Source organism: Polistes dominula, unplaced genomic scaffold (assembly GCF_049000335.1).
Source record: "Polistes dominula isolate Pdom_NZ unplaced genomic scaffold, Pdom_raw_medaka contig_75, whole genome shotgun sequence".
In the NCBI taxonomy this organism is placed as follows: Eukaryota; Metazoa; Arthropoda; class Insecta; order Hymenoptera; family Vespidae; genus Polistes; species Polistes dominula.
In genome coordinates, this window is record NW_028301003.1 from 1,318,792 (window position 1) to 1,341,872 (window position 23,081).

The following is a 23,081-nucleotide window of genomic DNA, read 5'->3' on the forward strand; positions in this document are numbered from 1 at the left end:
CGTTAAATATAATTGTAATACCATGATAAACTTCAGTTGCACCTCGGAAAAATCGAGGTATGTAATTTTCCAAGACGGTTAGTGTTGTGTTCACATCTTCAAGGACACCAACAACCGCATAATGTTTCTCGACAGCTAGTTTGGCACGTTCTAAGGCTCCCACCGTGTTGAAAGGACTGAAAATGGCAATTCAAAAGTGTCAAGTACCAAACCTCAAAAGAAAACAATTCTAACATTAACAAAAGAATAACGAAACAAACATAACGCTATCTATTGGTGCAAGTCGAAATTACTTTCTTGTTAACCCAATAAATTGGACAATGTCAGGATTAACATGATCACTTGGTGTATAACCGAAATATTAATGTATATCAATAAATTCAAATGTTCGATCATTCACCAATACATTTTTTTGAAGTGAAAACTTTTAGAATAGGAAGTGATTTGAAAAGAAATGGATAGTTCAGGCAATGAACCGGTAGATGGCGAGGCAACGGAGCCTGTATACGGATAGGCAACGGAGCCTGTATACGGATAGGCAACGGAGCGATGGGCCACTATGCAAGGGCCACGATTTTTATTGCTTGAATTTGGAAGAAATGGGTAGTTCAGGCAACGAGCCGGTAGATGGCGAGGTAACGGAGCCTGTATACGAATAGGCAACGGAGCGATGGGCCACTATGCAAGGGCCACGATTTTTGTTGCTTTAATTTGGAAAAGTGTACTTTTTATCAGCTATTCCACCCAGAGACCATACTGGTGACAGGAATGGATAATAAATGAGTTAATTGGCATAAAATCTAAATAAATGTACACCCTGTAGATACATGAAAAATTATCAAAAAAAAAAAATAAAAAGAACTCACGTGCACTTTTCGCTATGTCCACAAAAGAAAAGGGTTTGTCTACGATGATCACCAATACCCTCGTGTATTTCTCCCTCCAAATAACGACACTCCCTGTCACCCTTCAACACGCACGTCTCAAAGTCTTTCTTTAACCAATTTGGATCGGGTAAGGGTAGATCAGGGAAAATCTGTTTCCTTTCCACGTAATACCAGGGTGCTCTGACGTAATAATACCAAGATATAACCCTTTCAACTGGGTCACGAACTACGTTTATGTAAATTGGTTCTGGTAAATTAAACCTAGGGAATTAGAAAAATTATTGACTAATGTTACGTCACATAGGGTTTTTCTGTTTTATTAATCCTAGTTGACATACAATAAGATTTGACGAGATTTCATTTGTTTTATGCTTTGTTGTAAACTTTGAAGTATTTTTGAAGTTATTAATTAAATATGTTACACGTGGTATGGAATTTGTTACATGTAATTGTTTAATTATTGAAATAATATTTTTCTAAAGCTTTTTTAACTGAATTTTATTTGTATGTCAAAAGGGATGATTGACTCAATTTTTTTTTTGTAAAAAAAAGAGACAAACTTTAAGGTTAAAACTCACTTGGTAAAATTCGTGAAACACACGTGTTTAACATAAACCGATGGTTCCGAGTAACTGCTGACCATTCTGGCTAATTGAAGCTACAAAAATGATAAATTGTTATTGTTTATTTTTCTTATTTTATCTTCACATTTTTCTGTCAAACTTTAGCTGAATTTTTGTGATTTTTACAGCTAACATACATCCAACTTTCAATCGAGACGCAAACAATTATTGTTAAGTTGAATTAAGTTGGGATTCGTACCTGTTCAATTGGGGCAAGACGTATAGTTTCGACTCTTTGAACTCGATCTCTGTTGAAGGAAAAACCATTCCTCATGGAAAGCCTTCTTAAAAGTTCCATGAACGTTTGTGAACCAACTTTTGGTACGCGATTGAAAAAAAGTACCAATCTGTCGGCTCTTTTCGTGTTGTTCAATCCATCAATGTCCTCCGTTTGTTCATACTAAAAAAAAAATAAAAACACAATAAATAATAAACATTTTACAATATAATTTATTTGACTTTTTATTCGTATAATTCGAGAAAAATTAGTTCAATGGTTTAACCGTATAGAATTTTTTTGGTTCCAGTTACGAAATATAATATATATATATAGGTTATGTTTATAGGTAATATATTTTTATATAATAATTTGTAAGGTAATAAATAAATATTTCTATAAAGGAAAAAAATAATATTTATAAACGAATTAATTTTTATTAACAAAAATATGCAAAAAGATTGCATGAATTTGTAATAAAACAGCCCGCTATTTTCGATCAGCTGTTTTCCTTTCGCCATATTAGTATCCGCCATATTAGTGTCCGCAATTTGATTTTAACGGATTAAAATAATCAAATGTTTCATATATTAAAATTATAAATTGATATATTTATTAAAAAAATATAAATTACAAAATTATTCATAAAAATTTAATAAAATACAACCCCCTAGAGAGATTAGCACAAAATATAAAATAAAAGAGATTAAACGTCTTGTTAATATTAAATACAACATGTATTCAATATTTTGTGCTACTAGGGAATTTTGGAATATTTATTATTATGTTTTATTGACTTAACAATAATAACAAAATCAAATTCGTGAGAAAATATGGGATTAGTATGCTGCACGTGAATGAATCGATACGAATAAAAGTTAGCAAAGCTTTTTCAACTCGAGTATGAAATAAATAAGATGAAAATAAGATCATCGTGTCCATTTCTGGTAAGTTTAAAGACAGGTAAGAATACAGTATACAGTCACTTCCTGAAGAGTCTCAAGCATCTGGCAGTCCTACCGATCGGTCAACGTACTCGATGCCGATCATAGGGAAGTATGGTACATTCCTTGATGCGTGTATTACATTAGTTTCGTTTTACTAGCTTTATGTTACTAGATTAGATAAATTTACTATCATTCGAAAAACTTTCTTCAAGTGATTTTTTTTTTTTTTCGAATTACAAACTCGACAAACACGAAATGATTTTATTGTTATCCCCCTTTTCTTAATTTTTCATCATCCCTGACAGATATACTCAAACCAAAAAATATCCTTAATAAAATATAAAAGTAAAAATAGAAAAATAAAAATCAAATGTCACGAATTATACACTAAATTAATGTGATCGTTTAGATAAAAGTCAAATTGTCGAGTGAGACTCGACAAAGGAGCTACTCTCTTGAGATAAAAACTGATATGTCGAGTCATACTCGACATAGGATTTGTAAAGGATTAAGAAGAAAAATGACGTCATTAAGTAAAACGATATCGTTATCGCAGTTACGAATTGTGTGATTTCTTTTTATACATACATATATACAGGGTGATACGAAAAATATCTAACCTCATTTGTCTGAATATCCTGTGTGTAAGGTTTTTTATTTTTCTTTTTTCTTTTTTTTTTCGTATACCGAGATCTTCGTCGTTTTGAACAAGTTTTTCAAATGATTATTTTCTAAGAATCTAGAAAAAAATGTATCTCTCTCTTCTCTTAAAAGATCGTAATTACTTTCTAATTAATTACGATCAATCGTGGTTACTTGTTCTCGAATGATCGAAAGTGTGTCTTCTTAAAAAGTATAGAAAAAGTGGATTATTTTCCTTGGAAATAAAAAACGAAAGAAAAAACATTAAATCGTATTAAGACTAACTCTTACAGTTAATAAAATTTGATATGGTATTCTTTTTTTTCTTTCTTTCTTTCTTTTCCTTCATTGTAAGTGAGAGAATTCCATTCGAATGAATTATTTCCGATTACGGTGCTAACGTCTTCTACTTGTACGATTAATGGCACGGCAACTGGTAAAACGATTTTTCATTTTATGATGTTGTCGTCGTCTTCGTTCATTTGTTCGTGTTTCGATAGCTTTCACCTTAAACGATTTCAAACGAACGTCACTTGTTTCTTTTTTTTTCTTTTTTCTAACCTTAACTTTGTATCTAACCTAAGAAATACTTGACTCCTGTATTTCTCAAGTATAATTATCAATCAAATTATATTACGATTCATTACGTTTTCTTTATTAATAATAATATTTATGAACTCTTATAAAATTATAAAAGGAAAGTTTAAGTTGACATTGATTTTGCTTTTTTTTTTCTTTCTTTCTTTCTTTTTATATTGTATTTATACAGTTGTCAGGATTCATCAAGATTTATACAGTGTGCGAGTAATAAAACTTAAATACTTAACCTTTTTTTTTAGAAAATGAGGGCACAATTTTTACATGCATTTTTTATATATCTATTTGTCCTTCATATTTAATAGTATATAATATAATATTTAATAGTAGTATATATATATAATATTAATAATAATGTTTTACATTTAAAAACTAATTCTCTCAAATAAAATGATATTTTCGAAAAGATATACACGGGTGGATTGAAAATTTGTAAACTTAACCTAACTTACAGTATATTAAAAAATTTTGACCACGAATAACAAAAGAGTTGAAAAGTTTTGAACCTAAACTGTATAAAATTCAATTAATTTAAAATTAATTAATTTTGAATCTAATTGTATAATTAATTAAGTTTTGAGTTTTACAGTTTATACAGTGTCTGATCCTGATATTTTATACTGATATTACAATTGTAATAATTTGATTGAATAATTTGGACTACGAGCATCAGAAGAGTTGAAAAGTTTTGAACCTAAACTGTAAAAAATCAAATTTTTAACTGTAAACAATATATTTTTTCATTTACAATGAAATGCTGTATAAAAATGTATGTGAAACTTTTTGTTTTGTTTTGTTTTTGATTAAGTTTTGAGTTTTACAGTTTATACAGTGTCTGATCCTGATACTGTATACTTATATTACAATTGTAATAATTTGATTGAATAATTTCGACTGCGAGCATCAGAAGAGTTGAAAAGTTTTGAACCTAAACTGTAAAAAATCAAATTTTTAACTGTAAACAATATATTTTTTCATTTAAAATGAAATGCTGTATAAAAATGTATGTGAAACTTTTTGTTTTGTTTTGTTTTTGGTTAAGTTTTGAGTTTTACAGTTTATACAGTGTCTGATCCTGATATTTTATACTGATATTACAATTGTAATAATTTGATTGAATAATTTTGATTATGAGCATTAGAAGAGTTGAAAAGTTTTGAACCTAAACTGTAAAAAATCAAATTTTCAACTGTAAACAATATATTTTTTCATTTACAATGAAATGCTGTATAAAAATGTATGTGAAACTTTTTGTTTTGTTTTGTTTTTGATTAAGTTTTGAGTTTTACAGTTTATACAGTGTCTGATCCTGATACTGTATACTGATATTACAATTGTAATAATTTGATTGAATAATTTGGACTACGAGCATCAGAAGAGTTGAAAAGTTTTGAACCTAAACTGTAAAAAATCAAATTTTTAACTGTAAACAATATATTTTTTCATTTACAATGAAATGCTGTATAAAAATGTATGTGAAACTTTTTGTTTTGTTTTGTTTTTGATTAAGTTTTGAGTTTTACAGTTTATACAGTGTCTGATCCTGACACTGTATACTAATATTACAATTGTAATTAAAAAAAAAAAAATGTTGATATCGTGTCATCTTGATTGTTCTCTTGAAAAATGACGGAACTACTGAATGAAAGGTGTATTAATTATTTAACTGTATAATATATTGTAATAGATCATTGTAAAGAAACAAAAGGTTGTTAAGTAAATCGAGACATTTCTTTTGTTCAATTTGGTTCATATTCTCGTGCTCTACTTATTATCTACGTACACTAATGACTTTTTTTTCTTCACCAAGTGTTGTCACAAAGCATGCGAAACCTAAGTCCGGTTAATAATTACACCCCATAAATGCATCCTTAAACAAGATCTTTAACGAGCTCTTATGTTAAGTGTTTAGACAATAAAATTAGAACAAAACAAAAAAAAGAAATACTTTCCAAATCATTTTCTCTTATGTTCTTTTTTTACCCTCGACCTTCGTCAAGGATCATTGTTTTTATCAAATCATGTCAGCTATTGTTATCTCTTCTAATTAATATTCCTTTTGTTCACTTGTTGAGATTATTCTAATCAGATTTTTGTATTTTCTTCTAAAATATGATCAATATTTGATCAAAATATCGTTGAACTAACCTCGAAATCCAGACAACTACTGCAGTCAGTTTATTCTGATTGTTAAAATTGAATCAACATAGGTAAAAACTGTAAAGATTCACTTTGAAAATTGGTTTTAATTTGAAACAAAATTACGAACAATTTTCCATAGTAATTTATTTTTCAAAATTACAGCTAGTGTGATTGATCCATCCTTATTTTCAAAGCCTCAATTGGTAAGTCAGACAAAAAAATATAATCGATTGAAAGCGTTTTACAAGAGCAATGAATCGTATCGTTGAATTATTTGACGCTGTATACTTACTCGAATGCATTCACTAGAATATATGAGAAAATATTCCCCGTTACATCCTAGCGTAACACAATTTCCTTTGAAAAAAAAAAAAAAAAAAACAACAAGTTTCATCGATCATCGGTACTCACAGAATGATAATCAAATTTTATTCCTAATGGAAAAAAAAAAATTAATTACCCATACGAAATGAACAAATGAGAATACGATTATACTAAAGTAACGAATAAAATAAACAGAATATTTTTTAACTTCCTCTGTTTATTGTTTTTTTTTTTCTAGAGATAATTTAATTGTAAGCGGAATATTACCTTCTCTGTAACGCGCTGCAAGTTCGAATAATGATCGTTCCCGCTTGGCGTAGATTCCATTTGAACTCCTTCTAAAAAACAAAAACAAAAACCAAACACATTCGATCGTTAAAAGAATATTCTAATATTAAAAATTGTATTTGCAATATCATTTTTATTAATTTAATCTAAGCTAATTACTATCTGATTTATATGAATAATATTATAAATTACAATTTTTAATCTAACCTATAAATGTTTCCTATAACTGTTTATAGTAATTATGTTAAATTAGAGAATAAATGTAAAAGAATATGATGTTATATATATTTATTATTAAACAATAATGTATATTTAAACTCTAATAAAACGTAAGATCGATTGTCATAACGATTTTAATGAAAAAATTGGTAGATAGGAAGATACAGTTGGTTGAAACGTAATTGGAATTGAACCAAGAAATAACAATTCTTCTATAAATCCAATTTCAATCAAACCCCTACAAACGTTTAAAAATTGTTTAATTATAAAGTTAACTTATAAATAATTGGGAGACTGTATATTTTTACAAAATGTAATAGAATACAGTGTCAATCATTTATTATTAAATAAAAATGAATAAATATTAACTACAGTAAAACGAATGATCGATTATCGTTTCGAAACTATCGAACAAATTGGTAGATAAGGAAGATCCAGATAGTTGAAACGTAATTGGAATTGAACCAAAAAATTAGAATACTTCTGTAAATATAATTTTCATTCTAACCTACAAACGTTTAACAATTGTATATTTTTACAAAATTTAATAGAATACAGTGTGTTAATTATTTATTGTTAAATAAAAATGTTTCAAACTAATACAGTTGGTTTGAAACGTATTTTGAATTGAACCAAGATATTAGATCGAATTTTCAATCTAACCTATAAACGTTTTACAATTATTTACAATGATCACGTTATGCGATACTAATTATTTATTATTAAACAAAAAGAAGTATATTAATTATTGTAAAACGTACAATCGATTATTGTAACGATTTTACAGAAGAAAAAAATTGGTAGATAAGAAATATGCAGCATGTTTGAAACGTATTTTGAATTGAAACAAGATATTAGATCGAATTATCAATCTAACCTATAAACGTTTTACAATTATTTACAGTGATCACGTTAAATCATAAAATAAATTGAAAATAATACGATGTCAATGATTTATTATTAAACAAATATATACATATTAACAATTGAAGAATAAACAATCCGATTATCGTATCAATATTATTAAAAAAAATTGGCAGATAGATGAATCTACATAATTGGAACGTAATTGAAGCAGAACCACGAGTCATAACTCAAAAGTATTAGAATCAACTTCAACCTTTTAAAAAAAATTGCAACCGGTAGATGCACTATCTACTTTTCTGAAGTTGCTCGATATCATCGGGTAAGAAACAAAAAAAAAATCGATTGACGTTCGAGATCATCGAAGAAAGCTGAAATAAAAGAGAGCGAGAGAAAGAGAGAAAGGGATTGACTGCTGCAACCAATCAAAGAGATATAGAAAAAACAACAAATACTCATTGCCCCAAAGCAATTGGGTTTTTTTCTCTCTCTCTCTCTCACTCTTTTACATTTTTTCCTTTCCATTATATTATTGCGGAGCAACCGAGTTGGTAACTTTCTAGGTGAACAAGATTTGCATCGTTGCTCTTCAATTTTGTTCATCTAACATCCACCATGATTATTTCTCATAATATCATAATGATAATGCACGAACGATTTATCTTGAAAATTATGCTTCTCTGTATTACGTTTTATTTTATTTTATTTTTATTTTTTATTTTATTTATTTTACTTTTCAGTTTTTTTTTCTTTTTTTTTTTCATTACTGTCTTATTTATTTTATTTTATTTTTTCTTTTATCTCATGCCGTAACTCAACTCGAAACTTTCGTATTCTTTGTAGATTTATATACTCATCGTTGAAAGAAATTTAAGAAAGAGAGTTGGGTGTAAACAGTGACGTATCGAGTCAAATTGGTACCCTCCCCTCCCCCCCCCTCTCGAAAATAACTGTACAAATTTCGAAGCAGTTTAACTGAAGTTCTGTTTGAAGAAATCAAACAAATTTGCATTAAAGTTATTAACATAAAAAGAAAAGTATTAACAAATTGGATGACATCGTAATTTCTTTGGGGTTTTATTTATTTCATTGATCATTTAATTCACTGTCACTGAGTAGTAAATATAATGTCAGTTTTATTTCTAATTTTACATTGAAATAATATAAAATATTATAAAAGACAAAGAACAAATAATAAATAAGAATGAAGTAGAAGAAAATTTGCAATTGTTGGTAGTTTGTAGAAAATAAATTGACATTAACTTAGTCGGAATATAAACGATGGGAATGAAAAATTTGATTGCATGTGTATGTGTGTATATTCTCTTGTATGGGGTCCGTTAAGAAGGTGGGTACGTTGTTTGCCTTTAAAAGAAGCTAACACAAACCGGACTATTCCCCCATAAGGTTAGCATATCGTCGTTGATCTTGGCCGAGATTCGTGCTGACCATTATGGTCATAATCGTCCATGTGAATCTTAGAAAGGAACTACGCTTCTTTAATTATTAACACAAGATTTTGTTCGCATTTATTTTATCTTACATATCGGAATAATTATCGTTCGACTTTCAAGAGTTTCATATTTTGTTCAAATTCACATTTGTAAATTTGTTAAACGAAGCTTGTCAATGAATCACCATAATAAATCATTCAATAGGATTTGTTAAATATTTATTAATAACATTGAATAAATTTTAGATAATTTATTTTTTTTCTTCTTATTTATAAATTAATGTTAAACGTTTGGAAATTGTTGTTTGATCGATTTTCAATAATTTTGCAAGTTTAGTTTTAACATTTGACACGAGTTTTCGCGAATTAATGTTTATAATTTACATTTATTTTTATCATATACAAATTTAACGTGTTTTTTTTTTTTTAACAATGTAATAAAAAATAAAAAAAATATATTTACATGAAAATATAATAAATTACATTTCAAGATTTGTGTGTGTGTGATTATAGTATTTATTTATACATGAATTATTATCATAAATTATACATAGGTAATTTTAATAAAAATCAATGGTTAGAAAAAAAAAGGAAATACGAAAATTTATACAAAATATCATCAATAATTTCAAACGAATCGTTAATAAGTCTGTATTTATTGATACGTAATGTCAAATCAATGATGTAATCGAAATTTCGCAAAAAATCGAAGACGATCGTAAATGATACGAGTTTTAAATGCCGGTGAAAGTCAGTCAAAATCAAATAATCTAAATGACTTTTTTTTTACTGTATACAAAGTAATTGATACGTCGATAAAAACAAGCGATTAAAGATTTTATTAATAATAAATAACTATTAAGTGAGATATTTTCATGTAAACATTCATTTTCGCGATAATTTTTGAGAACTTGTAATAAAAATATGTTTCAATTTTAATCTTATGAATCAAACTTTCAACCTAACCTGTAAATTTTTAACCGGTGGTACCACCACCAACGTAACCGGTGGTGGACCACATTAAATTATACAATAGATGTTAAAGATGACAAGAAAATCATTTATTGTTAAACAAAAATATATATATATTAATTATTGTAAAAGGTATTATCGATTATCGTATCGATACTATCGAACAAATTGGTAGATAGGAAAAGATTCAGATGGTTTAAACGTAATTGCAATTAAATCAAAAAATTAGAATACTACTGTAAATCTAATTTACATTATAACCTACAAACGTTTAAAAATTGTTTACTTATAAATGTAACTCATAAATAATATGATTGAGAGAGACTGTATATTTTTACAAAATGTTAAATAATACAGTGTGTTAATTATTTATTATTAAATAAAAATGTATAAATATTAATTACAGTAAAACGAATGATCGATTATCGTTTCGAAACTATCGAACAAATTGGTAGATAGGAAGATCCAGATAGTTGAAACGTATTCGGAATTGAACCACAATATAAGATTAGATTTTGAATCTAACCTATAAACGTTTTACAATTATTTACAATGATTATGTTTAATCATAGAATAAATATAAACGAATACTCTGTGTCAATCATTTATTAATTAACAAAAATATACTTAATAAATAATATAAAACGTACAATCGAATATTGTATAGATTTTATCGAAAAAAATTGATAGATAGAACGATTCAGGTAGTTGAAACGTAATCGAAATTGAACTACGATATTAGATCAATTTTCTAACCTAACCTATAAACGTTTAACAATTTTTTCCTAATAATTATAATAAATTATATAACACATGTGAAAGAATACTACTACATGAATCATTTATTATTAAACAATAATGTATATATTAACCATAATAAAACGTACTATCGATTATCTTATAGATATTATCGAAAAAAAAAATGATTAGATAGGAAAAGATCGGGATAGTCGGAACTGAAACGGAATTGAACCACGAGACGTTTGAAAAAAAAACAAAAAGTAACGGATGTGCATGCCGTTGCACTCGAGATCATGGACCGGACCCGATCGGACAGGATCCGATCGGACCGACGACCTTTTACTCTCTTTTTAAATGAGAAACGAGGAAGGGGAAAGAGAAGGGAGAGAGAGGGAAAGCCCTACTGACCCAGAAGTCGTGAAAGCGACTCGACGTGTCCGTAAAATTGGTCCTCGCGTGTTTGTACTCTTGCATGCGTGGGTATACTTGTGTCTGTCTGTCTGTGTGTGTGTGTGTGTGTATGTATATGTGTTTTGTAAACGCCTTTTACTCGTTTGCACGATACCGATTCCTTTCTCTGAAACAAAGGTATTTTTGTTGTTGTTATGTTTAATTATCGTTAGTATAGTCTCGTACCGGAATAAATCAAAAAAGGTTCATTCACATAAGCACAGAAACATACATACACAGACTCACACAAACATACACTTTCGTGAGATTTCTCAAAAGTGGATCTCAAGAGAGTTTCGATCGATCGGAACACTGTATTTTTACCTTTCCAGTTAAAAAAAAAAAAAGAATAAAGCAACATCAATGAATTATTGTTAATCGATTTATCACAAAAATTTGAATTGTACGATTCGATGTGTAAAAGAAATTCGATTCTACAAATGTAAAAAAATTCCTTTTGAGATAAATTACGGTCTCGAAAGAAAGTTTCTGATTAATTGATATAGGAAGTCAACGTTTTAACAGCGTTCCGTGCCACGTAGGGCGTATTCGACCCACGCAGAACTTTCCCTTTGTGACATCTTTGAATTTTTATTGTAGAATGAAAAATATTTTTTTAATTTATTATGCAGTCACACACACACACACACACACAAACAGACACACACACACACAATTGTGATTATCTTAATACCTGACATGTATACTTGATGATGTATTGCACAACAGTGCACGTTGGTTTAAAATTTAGAAAATGCATGCAATTTTTGGATACAAATATTTTTTGTTTGACTTTTAACCCATGGAATATATTTAAGGGAACTTGTAACATTTTTATCGAACATTTGTTATGGTTAATGTTTTTATGCAAATTTGTTAATTATTAATTTCGTGCTTTCAGAACTTTTCAGGTTTTTTTTTAGCAAAAGAACTTTAATGCCATCTATTGACAATTTTCACGAACTTTCCGGATAAAACCCAATATTATCTTGCATTTATGTGTAATGTAATCTATTGTCTTATATTGTAATATTACTAATCGAAAGTTTGTAAAAATACTTATTACATTAATATATTTACTTTTATATATAATTTCTGAATATTTGTTATTGTTTTTTTTTTTATAATAAATAATAATTTATTAATAACATTAGTTTTAGAAAATTATTAAGAATATTTTTATACATGCATATTTATTTTTGGTTAATATTTTTCTACAAAGTTTATGTTTTAAATCGATTGCTGTACGAATACATTTTTATATACTAACTGTTTATACATATGTATATACATATATTTATATGTATATATATATAATACTTGCAATATTTTATAATACGAGTCACACGAGAGTCGGTAATTTCTCTATCAACAAGTAGGTTAAATCTTGCCGTATCAGATTTGCTCCAGTTTTATCATTTCCACCGCGACAGATGATTTTTCAATAAAAAAAAAAAAAGAAAAAATTATTTATCATAAAACGTAACCGTTAAATTTTATTTAACTTTACGATTGAAATAATTCATTGAAGAGAAAGAAACACTTCCTTATAGCTAATAGTTGTAAAATATATTATAAATAGGTAAACACAAGTATTAATCTCAAAAATCTTGTTAACCTTTTTTTTACATTTACTTTCTCCATTAATTATAATTCCAATAAAATCATCGTAAAATATATTATTATTATTATTAGTATTAGCATTCTCATAACCTTTCTGATCTTTTTCTCTTCTTTCATCTGAAAATTTTTGCTCGTTTATTTTATCGTTTCAAATTTCAAATTAATTCGAAAGAAAAATATGTGTCAATTTGTATCAGTAAAATTACAAATTTAACTTATTAAGATAAATTTTTTAGTACATATTTCTTTTTGCAACATATTATATAAAAAATAATAATTAAAAATGAGTATTAATAATGAAATAATTTAATAATATATTTTACAGTATTTATCGTAGAAAATACTTGAAGTAACCAGTAATAAAATGACTATTAACATACTGTATAAATATTTATGTTTAATATATTATATTAAAATTATTATTTAATTATAATATAAATTATAAAATAATTATTATTATTATAATTATTAATATAAATTATTTAATATATAATTAGAATGATTATTATTGTTTATTATTATAATTTTATATTATATTAAAATTATTATTTAATTATAATATATATTATTATATTAATATATAATATTTTAATTAATGATACATAAACTATATATTTCTAAATATATATTTATTAAATTAATATACATATATATTATTTTAATTATTAATACAAATTATTAAATATATAATTATAATTATTATTATATTCTTTATTATTAATTATATATTATATTAAAATTATTATTTAATTATAATATATATTATTAAATTAATATAATATATATTATTGGAATTAATAATCATTAAATATTTCTAAATATGTAATGAATAAATATATTTTAAAATATATATAAATATTTATTTAATTATTTAAAATAATGATTCCCTTTCGGGATACATGGAAAATAAATTTTATTTTTCACGACTGCCGGGATTCGAACCCGGGATACCTCCTCTGTGTTGCGAATCGGAGATTCTAGCACTGAGCCACCGAACCGTTCTTAAAATATTTATTTAATAATAAATGTTATATATTTGAAACTATAATAAATTATTTCTTAAAATATTGAAAAGATATTTGTTAAATTTCGTTAATTATAATAAATACGAAAACAATAGTGATATCATGTATACTAGGTCGGTTTGTACGAACAAAATAAAAACAATGCAAAATATATGAAAATAATAAGACATAACGAACACCTTACCTAATTACTAATTAAAACAGCAAGCAATGTATTGGTAGTTGCGGTCATAAATAGAGGTCATACGCTTGGCCTAACTGTAATACAGTTAATACTTAGTTATGAGAAAAGCAAAGTAACTAACACGATTTGCATTAACGTGAAACTATTAATTGCATCTATCCCATAAGTAACTTAACCAGGTGAGATTAGAATTTTATTTCAATGTAAGAAAATTAAACCTTCTCGAGGAATAAACTTGATATAATCGTAAAGATAGTACGTGATGGTTTTCATGAGTACCAACTTTCTGATCGAATATCGTTTAAAACAGGTACGGAAGAATTGAAAGATGCGTTTATCGATCATTAAACGTTTCCTGTGAAAGGCTTTCCTTTTAAAAAGAAACATCAAACAGGAACACACCTATGCTATCTTATTGGTAAATGTATGAGTGTTGGGTGCAGTATATACGTTTTTCTTCTTTTTATTTTTTTTTATTTTTATCAATAGAAAAACCTACTTACTTTCACCATTATCGTATGTCTGTATTCATACACGTAAAATGTATTGCACTATGCTCTCCATGTTATAAAATATTGATTTAATATAATTCTAAATTATTTTTAGTAAATTATAACAAAAGACAACATAATAATACCACAATTAGAATGAAATAAATAAAAAAAAAATATAAAAAGCAAGGTTAGTTTGTCATATGTAAATTTGAAGAAAAAAAATAGCGTGAATACATATCGAAATAATTGAGTTTTAATACAACGCCATCTATTGAAAATTTACAGTACCTAAAGACATAGTATATTATAGAGATATAGTATATTAAAATACATAATTAAATAAATATTATTAATATCACTTATTTTATTTATTTTATATACCCATATAAATAAATAATAATAATAAACATAATAATTTATTATTATTTATATTAATTTATATTATTATTTTAATATTATATTATTATATTTATTATAAATTATATTTATATTAATTATATTATTATTTAACACATTAAAACATAATAATAATAACAATAATAATAATAATAATAATTATTATTATTATTATTAATTATTATAAAATATTCCTCTTTTGTTATCTCGTGTAAATTTAAATTGTTGAATGTATCAATTAAATGCGAAAGAGTATATAATCAAGTAAGATCATAAAAAAAGAAAAGAAAAAAACCAAGTCTTAAATTATAACCTAACCTATAAAGTGTAAATTTTCTCACGAATTCGCTAAAAAAAAAAAAAGAAAAAGCTAGTATATATAATTAATCGACAAAAAAAAAAATAAAGAATACAAAAAAATGAGGAAGAAGTTTCAAATGCATGTTTCTAATAAAAACAAATCAATTTAATCGTGTAATTCTTGAATTCACATAAATTCTACAAATCTAAGACAGTGATGATAAACTATTCTAATTAATATCTTCTTTTTCTTGCTTTCTTAAACGATACTAACGGATACAAACGGATCTAATGTGCTATTAGTTAGAATTAGCATAACTCGAATGTGTATATATTAACTTAGTTTTGTTTGTTTTTAAATGATAAGTTACGTTACGACGATTAATCGAAACGTAAACGAGTATTAAAAGGTACACGAAGGATAGGGGAAGGGGTTTCGGGGAAGTTGGGGGTGGGGAGTGGAAAGGTAAGAAAAACGGGGATGGAGACTCAACATTGGCGGCGTTTCTTGAACTTGTCTGATGTTAGTCCTTCGTACGTTCACTCTCTCACACCTTGACCTTCCTCAAGCGGGAAGTCGAGACTCACGTTTACTATTATAAAGAATATTCCTTGCTCCTACCATATAAGCTAAGTGCCAAAGGAAGTGGCAAACAAGTGGCGTGCAACTATCATTTTCAATGATTTATTTATTATTTTGTCTCTCCTAATTTTTCTTCTAACCCATCCACGAATTTATGTCATTTTCTAATTAATATCAATTAGATCTAAAATATTATATATGGATTTATGAGGAAGTATTCATAATTTGGGGGTTAGGTTTGTTTAAGTGGGTTTAATAAATTAATGGGAATATCTTTTTATTTGTTTTTTCTAATATTTTGTTAACATTCATTCCTGGTCCTAGGCCTATTTTCATTTATTCTAATTAGGTTTCAAATATGGACCTATGAGTTTCTAAGGAAGTATTGACAATTTAGGGGCTACGATTGTTGATAAAGTTGTGGGATTATCTTCTTATTCTTTTCTAACATTTTGTAAGAACCTATTCCTGGATCTAGGCCTATCCTAAGTTTTTCCAATTAGGTCTTAAATATGGACCTATGAATTTCTGAAGAAGTAGTGACAATTTAGGGGTCACGTTTGTTTTAGTCGGTTTGATGAATTGATGGGATTATTTTCTTATTCTTTTCTAACATTTTGTAAGAACCTATTCCTGGATCTAGGCCTATCCTAAGTTTTTCCAATTAGGTCTTAAATATTGACCTATGAATTTCTGAAGAAGTAGTGACAATTTAGGGGTCACGTTTGTTTTAGTCGGTTTGATGAATTGATGGGATTATTTCCTTATTCTTTACTAACATTTTGTTAACACCCATTCCTGGATTTAGGCCTACCCTAATTTCTTCCAATTAGATCTAATATGTGAATGTAAAAACATGATTTCTATGCTTATCATTTGCATCCCTACAGTAAGTCTATCTTTTTTCTACCTTTCTTATTAAATTTAAAAATTGAAAAAATAGTTGAGATAAATAAGTTCCCATGTTTAGGTTTTGTATCCCTCAAATAATACTGTCAACCCTCCCTGGATTCTCAAAAAATATTTACCAATGATCAATTACAACATTAGAATTAAAATCAATGATAAAAAAGACTATACTTACCCGATGACAATTGTTTCCCAGATATAAGTTCATCTTCACCCGGCTGCAAACGTACTTCCATTTTTTTAAGACGCGAATGAAGTTCTCTCGTGTGTAGAAAAAGAAAAAGCGTACAGGAAATACCCATAAGTGCGATAAGCTCGATGGTTCTGCAATCAGAGCGAACAATGAAAAAAACAAGGAATTTGTAAAAATGCCATAATTTATTTTATATTGCTTTTTTTTCAAAACAAAAATCTTATACGAGATTCTAAATAAAATTTTCAAATCATACAACGTAATGACGAATTCGCATTTAAATTAAAATTTTACTTAAATACTTTTTTAATTTTACTTAAAATACTTTTCGGATAAAACCTCACTACTCTTCGGAAAAAACCTCACTACTTTTCGGAAATAACCTCACTAGTTTTTGGAAAAAACCTCACTACTTTTCGGAAATAACCTCACTACTTTTCGGAAAAGTACTTTTTCCGAGGTTCTTTTCTTTTTTTAAATAAATTATTTCAATTTATATCGTAATTTAGAAAATGTCAGTGATTCGAGACATGTTTCACTTGCAAAGAGGTTAAAAAAACATAAAGAATCCACAAAGAAGATGTCAGATATGTGTTAAATAGAAAAAAGAAAAAGAAAAAGAAAAAGAAAAATGCAGTGAAACTACGTGAGAATGCAAGAAATAACTTGTAGTATTAGATATTTCAGATTATTTTGAAAAATAGCATACTTTTATAAGATCATTTTATGAACATAATTTAATATTCCTATATAATATGTATAAAATGTTTGTAGGTTAGATTTTATCGACTATGTTTTTTTCTCGTTTGAAATTGCAGCTTATTCTTATTGTCAGATTTATTCCCTACAATATTTACCAATGTAAATTAATTAAACATATACATTTTTAAATATAATTATTAATAACATATAATATATATTAATTAATATTTAAAAATCTTTATTGAAATATTTATTTAAAGAATTTATGTGTGTGTAAAAATTTCGGAAAATATATTTAAATATATTTGAAATTTTTATATATATATATATATATATAAAAAAAAAAACTGAATGTAAAAGTTTATTTTATTCAAAATTCGATAAAAATTCGAAATCATTGAAGAAAATGAAACAAATGTATCATTTCTTTTGAACAAATCTTTCCTATTCGTAAATATATTGCATGTTATTGTATCATTGTAATACAATAGAAAGATATTTTACCTTACGATGTATTTCAATGAGAGATATACCAAAAAGAAAACCCTGAAGTTGAATGCAACTTTCGAGTTGTTCTTAACTAGAAACATTGCGGTTTATTATAATATCAACAAATTCTAGGACGACGATGAAGTTTTTCTATCTTTGTCATTTTCTTTTCTATAGTTTTAATCGAAGTTTCTTGAAGATCTTCACCAGGATTTGCCATTGAACGATACAACCTTCTAACTTATTGACCACGAAAAATTAGAAAGTTCATTTTGTACTTTTTTTTTTTTTTATATTTTATGCGTTATTTACATTTGACTTTCAATTCACAATTCGAATATTCGAATCAAAACTCGTACGATTGGTCATACTTATAATAAAAAAATAACAATAATTATTATTATTATTATTATATTTATTTAATTTATTAAATAATATTTCTGTAAAATGTCTTAAATTTTAAATATAATTATTGTAAATGTTATAGTTTGATTCATTAAATATATATTCATTTTTATATTTTGTCCGTTCAAACAAACATTAGTTCAATTTTTCGTCACTAGGGGTAAGGTTCCATTTCTTAAAATGAAATATACAAATTGCCACCATGTTGGTAAAAGTTTAAAATGATTTAAATTAATTAATTGTTCAAATTAGGAATTATTTATTATTTTATTTTAATATATTTATTTATTTATTAATATAATTTTATATTTATAAAGATAATATTAAAATATTTATTAAGGGAACGGGCCCTACTTTAAAAACTGTAAAAGTGAGAATAATAATTATATATATAATAATAATGATTTGTAAAGAAGATATGCGGTGCATAACTGTAAAATAAATAAAAGAAATATTGATGCAATAGCAAACACATTTACATAGATAAATATATATATATATATATATATATGTCGTTCATTTCCGCAATACTGACGAGATTACGAAGCTTCATTATCGAGAGTAGAAAGGCAAGAATAAAGCAAAAATAATTATAAACTCTTGTCGGTAAGTCAAATGCGTTTGAAGACCTTTTCGAGATAATTACTTTTTGACACATCGTGCTTTCTAATATAATATAAAGTGTAAACCTAACCTAACATTTAACCTAAATCCATTGCAAAAATAATTATTCATATTATTCCTTAACCTTTTCCCGTAAATAATAAAACCTCTATCTCTCTGTGTCATTATTTGTATATTACAAATAAAAATAAATCAATTTGACAAAATTATAATAAAAATGAAGTATTGTCCGTGACAATACTTAAATCTCGACAACGAATGTATTATTTAAGTATCCTACGTATATGGTTGCATACTTGTAACACGCAATACTCGTTCGCGTAATTTAATCCTTATTGGTTACCACCACGTGCCCCATTCATTCTACACCGGCACAAAACTTATTTAACAAACAAAAATTTATTTAACACCGCAAAGGGTTTTGTCTATAAATGTTAATACAAGGAAATCATCTGTCATCGACACGTTTTCCATTTGCTATATAACAAAATCTAACCCGCACATGTATAAATAATTGTTGTTCTTGTTGCTTTAAAAATCAAGAGAGAGAGAGAGAGAGAGAGAGAGAGAGTTCTTTTTCAAGGATTAAACAATAAGTAAGAGCATGCACAAAGAAGAATAGTTACGTATAAAAAAAGATTCTCCGGAAAAGAAATCGAGAAACGAACGGTATCGGTCGGAGTAGTGTCAACGACACAGGGAGAAAGGAACCGTAAGCTAGAAGGTACGCGTACCTATACCGTAACGGCAAACATAAAAGAAGAAGAAAGATAGATAGATACGAAAGTACAGAGAGACACGTAAGGTCAATTCGTTTCTAGAAAACAGCTGATGAGCATCACCACATTTCCCGGAAAATCCATTTCCATCCTATCGGGGTTACGCCATGGAATGAAATATTCATTCAAATACGCATCCGTGTACCTTTAATTAATCACCTGTCTATATATTTTTGATCTTATTTATTTGTTATATATACATATCGTTATTAATATTTAACGGAACCTTCCAGTGAAAATGTTATTCACTACAAATGATGTTTTTATTATTTTTTTTTATTTTTTTATTGTCATCGTGTAATAATACACGATACCTTGTAATATACGAGATCTGGTTCTATTTTTATTTTATTATTATTATTATGTTTTCTATGGATGGAATAGATTATAAGATACACGATATCAGATCATTTTTCAAGTTCTCTCTATTGCACAAGAAAGTATCGATATTACCATTCGATAGTTGTTTAAGGGGCCAAGCTTGATCTCTATTTCGAGACACGTAGACTATCATTCTCATGCGGCCATATATTGTGGTCTCTCTTTCTCTTTATTTCTTTTTTTTTTTTCTATCTTTCTTTTATGCCTAGCACGGAACGTTTAAGGGGGGTATTAGTCTGGTGGTTTAAAATTTTGAAGAAAAAACAAAACAAAACAATTCGATTTTTATTATTTTTTTTTTTTAAAAGTATGTCCTTCTCATTTAAAATATGTCTACAAAAGGAAATGGAACAATACGGTAAGATCGAATACCGCTTCAGCCCGCATACCTTTTTTTTCGAAAATACTTTTGACAAACTTGCCGACAATATATCTCGAGTCATATTTATTCTATCGTTTTCAAAATTTACATGTATATTCAGTATACGTTGATTTATGATAATAATTACGGACATTGCGTCATTTTGATTTGTAATATTTTTTTTTTTTTAAATAAAGTTTCTTATTTGACAACAATTTCTACTCGAACAATCGCTCATTTTAGATTTCTGGTTTTATTGTTATTTTTGTCATAATGGAAAATCTTTTTAAAGAAGAATTTTGTAAATTTTTCTCTAACAATTGAATAAATATAACCTCAAAAATCATATTGGTAAGCACATCAGTTAGTTTTCTTCACGACCATGTTAAAATCGCTAAAGGGTTTTTGAATTTTCATTTGTCATCAATTACAGTCTTTTGATATATTTTTTTCCTTTCTAAATACAAGATTTTTGTAAATTTTTCTTTTACAGTTGGATAAACATAACCTTAAAAATCGTATTGGTAAGCACATCACTTATTTTTCTTCATAGCCATGTTTAATTCGCTAAAGGGTTTTTGAATTTTCATTTGGCATCAATAACAAATTCTTTTGATATATTTTTTTCCTTTCTAAATACAAGATTTTTGTAAATTTTTCTTTTACAGTTGGATAAACATAACCTCAAAAATCGTATTAGTAAGCACATCACTTATTTTTCTTCATAGCCATGTTTAATTCGCTAAAGGGTTTTTGAATTTTCATTTGGCATCAATAACAAATTCTTTTGATATATTTTTTTCCTTTCTAAATACAAAAATTTTGTGAATATTTCTTTTACAGTTGGATAAACATAACCTCAAAAATCGTATTGGTAAGCACATCAATTTTTTTCTTCACGGCCATGTTTAATTCGCTAAAGGGTTTTTGAATTTTCATTTGGCATCAATTACAAATTCTTTTGATATATTTTTTTCCTTTCTAAATACAAGATTTTTGTAAATTTTTCTTTTACAGTTGGATAAACATAACCTCAAAAATCATATTGGTAAGCACATCACTTATTTTTCTTCATAGCCATGTTTAATTCGCTAAAGGGTTTTTGAATTTTCATTTGTCATCAATTACAAATTCTTTTGATATATTTTTTTCCTTTCTAAATACAAGATTTTTGTAAATTTTTCTTTTACAGTTGGATAAACATAACCTCAAAAATCGTATTGGTAAGCACATCACTTATTTTTCTTCATAGTCATGTTTAATTCGCTAAAGGGTTTTTGAATTTTCATTTGTCATCAATTACAAATTCTTTTGATATATTTTTTTCCTTTCTAAATACAAGATTTTTGTAAATTTTTCTTTTACAGTTGGATAAACATAACCTCAAAAATCGTATTGGTAAGCACATCACTTATTTTTCTTCATAGCCATGTTTAATTCGCTAAAGGGTTTTTGAATTTTCATTTGGCATCAATAACAAATTCTTTTGATATATTTTTATAATAAAATATTATTAAAAATTTATATATATATATATATTAAAAAAAAATAAATAGTTCTGTAAATAAGAAAATAAACCCTTTTTAAATTATTTCTTCAATTTTGTATTAGATCAACGATATAAAGTACGATTAGTAAAACAGGATAAAGATTTTCATTCAATACTAACAAGGAGTTTAGAATTGTAATGGAAAACAAAACAAAACAAAACAAAAGAAAACAAAACAAAATGAAAAAAAGAAAAGAAATGAAAAATGCCGTTAAATGTTTCGAACTTGTTCGTTAACCGTTCCTTTTATTTTAGCTCACGGTATCGGTATTAGTTACGAGAAGTAAGAAGATAAATTGAAATGCAGTAGACCGATACGCTTGTCGCATGCCTCGTAAATAACTTGGTTGTTATGAAAAAAAAAGAAAAAGGAAAAAAACAAACGAAACGAAACAAAACAAAACAAATACTTTCCTATTACCACTTGACGTGCATTCATTCCGGTTTCAACTCTTTTATTCTATTTTTAATACAGTATTACTTAAACTACTTTATATATTTCATTAATAATTAGTAATCTTCAAATGACATATCATTTGTACAGTTAATATTATACTAACACATATGTTTATTATTAACTATTTTTTTGTTTAAAAAGATTTACAGACATTGTTTAAATGAAAGGAGTGAGTTGAATACGCTATCTGGTGGTTAAATTCAAAATTAGAATAGATAGATCGAATTGCTACGTCACGTGGGATTTGTAGCACTTGAATAC

At 26.7% G+C, this 23,081-nt stretch overlaps 1 protein-coding gene across 7 annotated transcripts in view; it reads right to left on the minus strand.

Moving 5' to 3' along the window:
- Nucleotides 1–23,081, minus strand: part of pip (heparan sulfate 2-O-sulfotransferase pipe) — a 29,657-nt gene that overhangs the window by 3,939 nt on the left and 2,637 nt on the right. For all 7 annotated transcript variants that reach the window (XM_089173918.1, XM_015322749.2, XM_089173917.1 and 4 more), the window contains 6 exons: nt 17,056–17,204; nt 6,647–6,717; nt 1,710–1,910; nt 1,466–1,545; nt 867–1,148; nt 22–176 (listed from right to left, as the gene is read on the minus strand). In XM_089173918.1, coding sequence (XP_089030044.1) covers nt 22–176; nt 867–1,148; nt 1,466–1,545; nt 1,710–1,910; nt 6,647–6,717; nt 17,056–17,204 — 938 coding nt within the window. The remainder of the gene's footprint in view (nt 1–21; nt 177–866; nt 1,149–1,465; nt 1,546–1,709; nt 1,911–6,646; nt 6,718–17,055; nt 17,205–23,081) is intronic.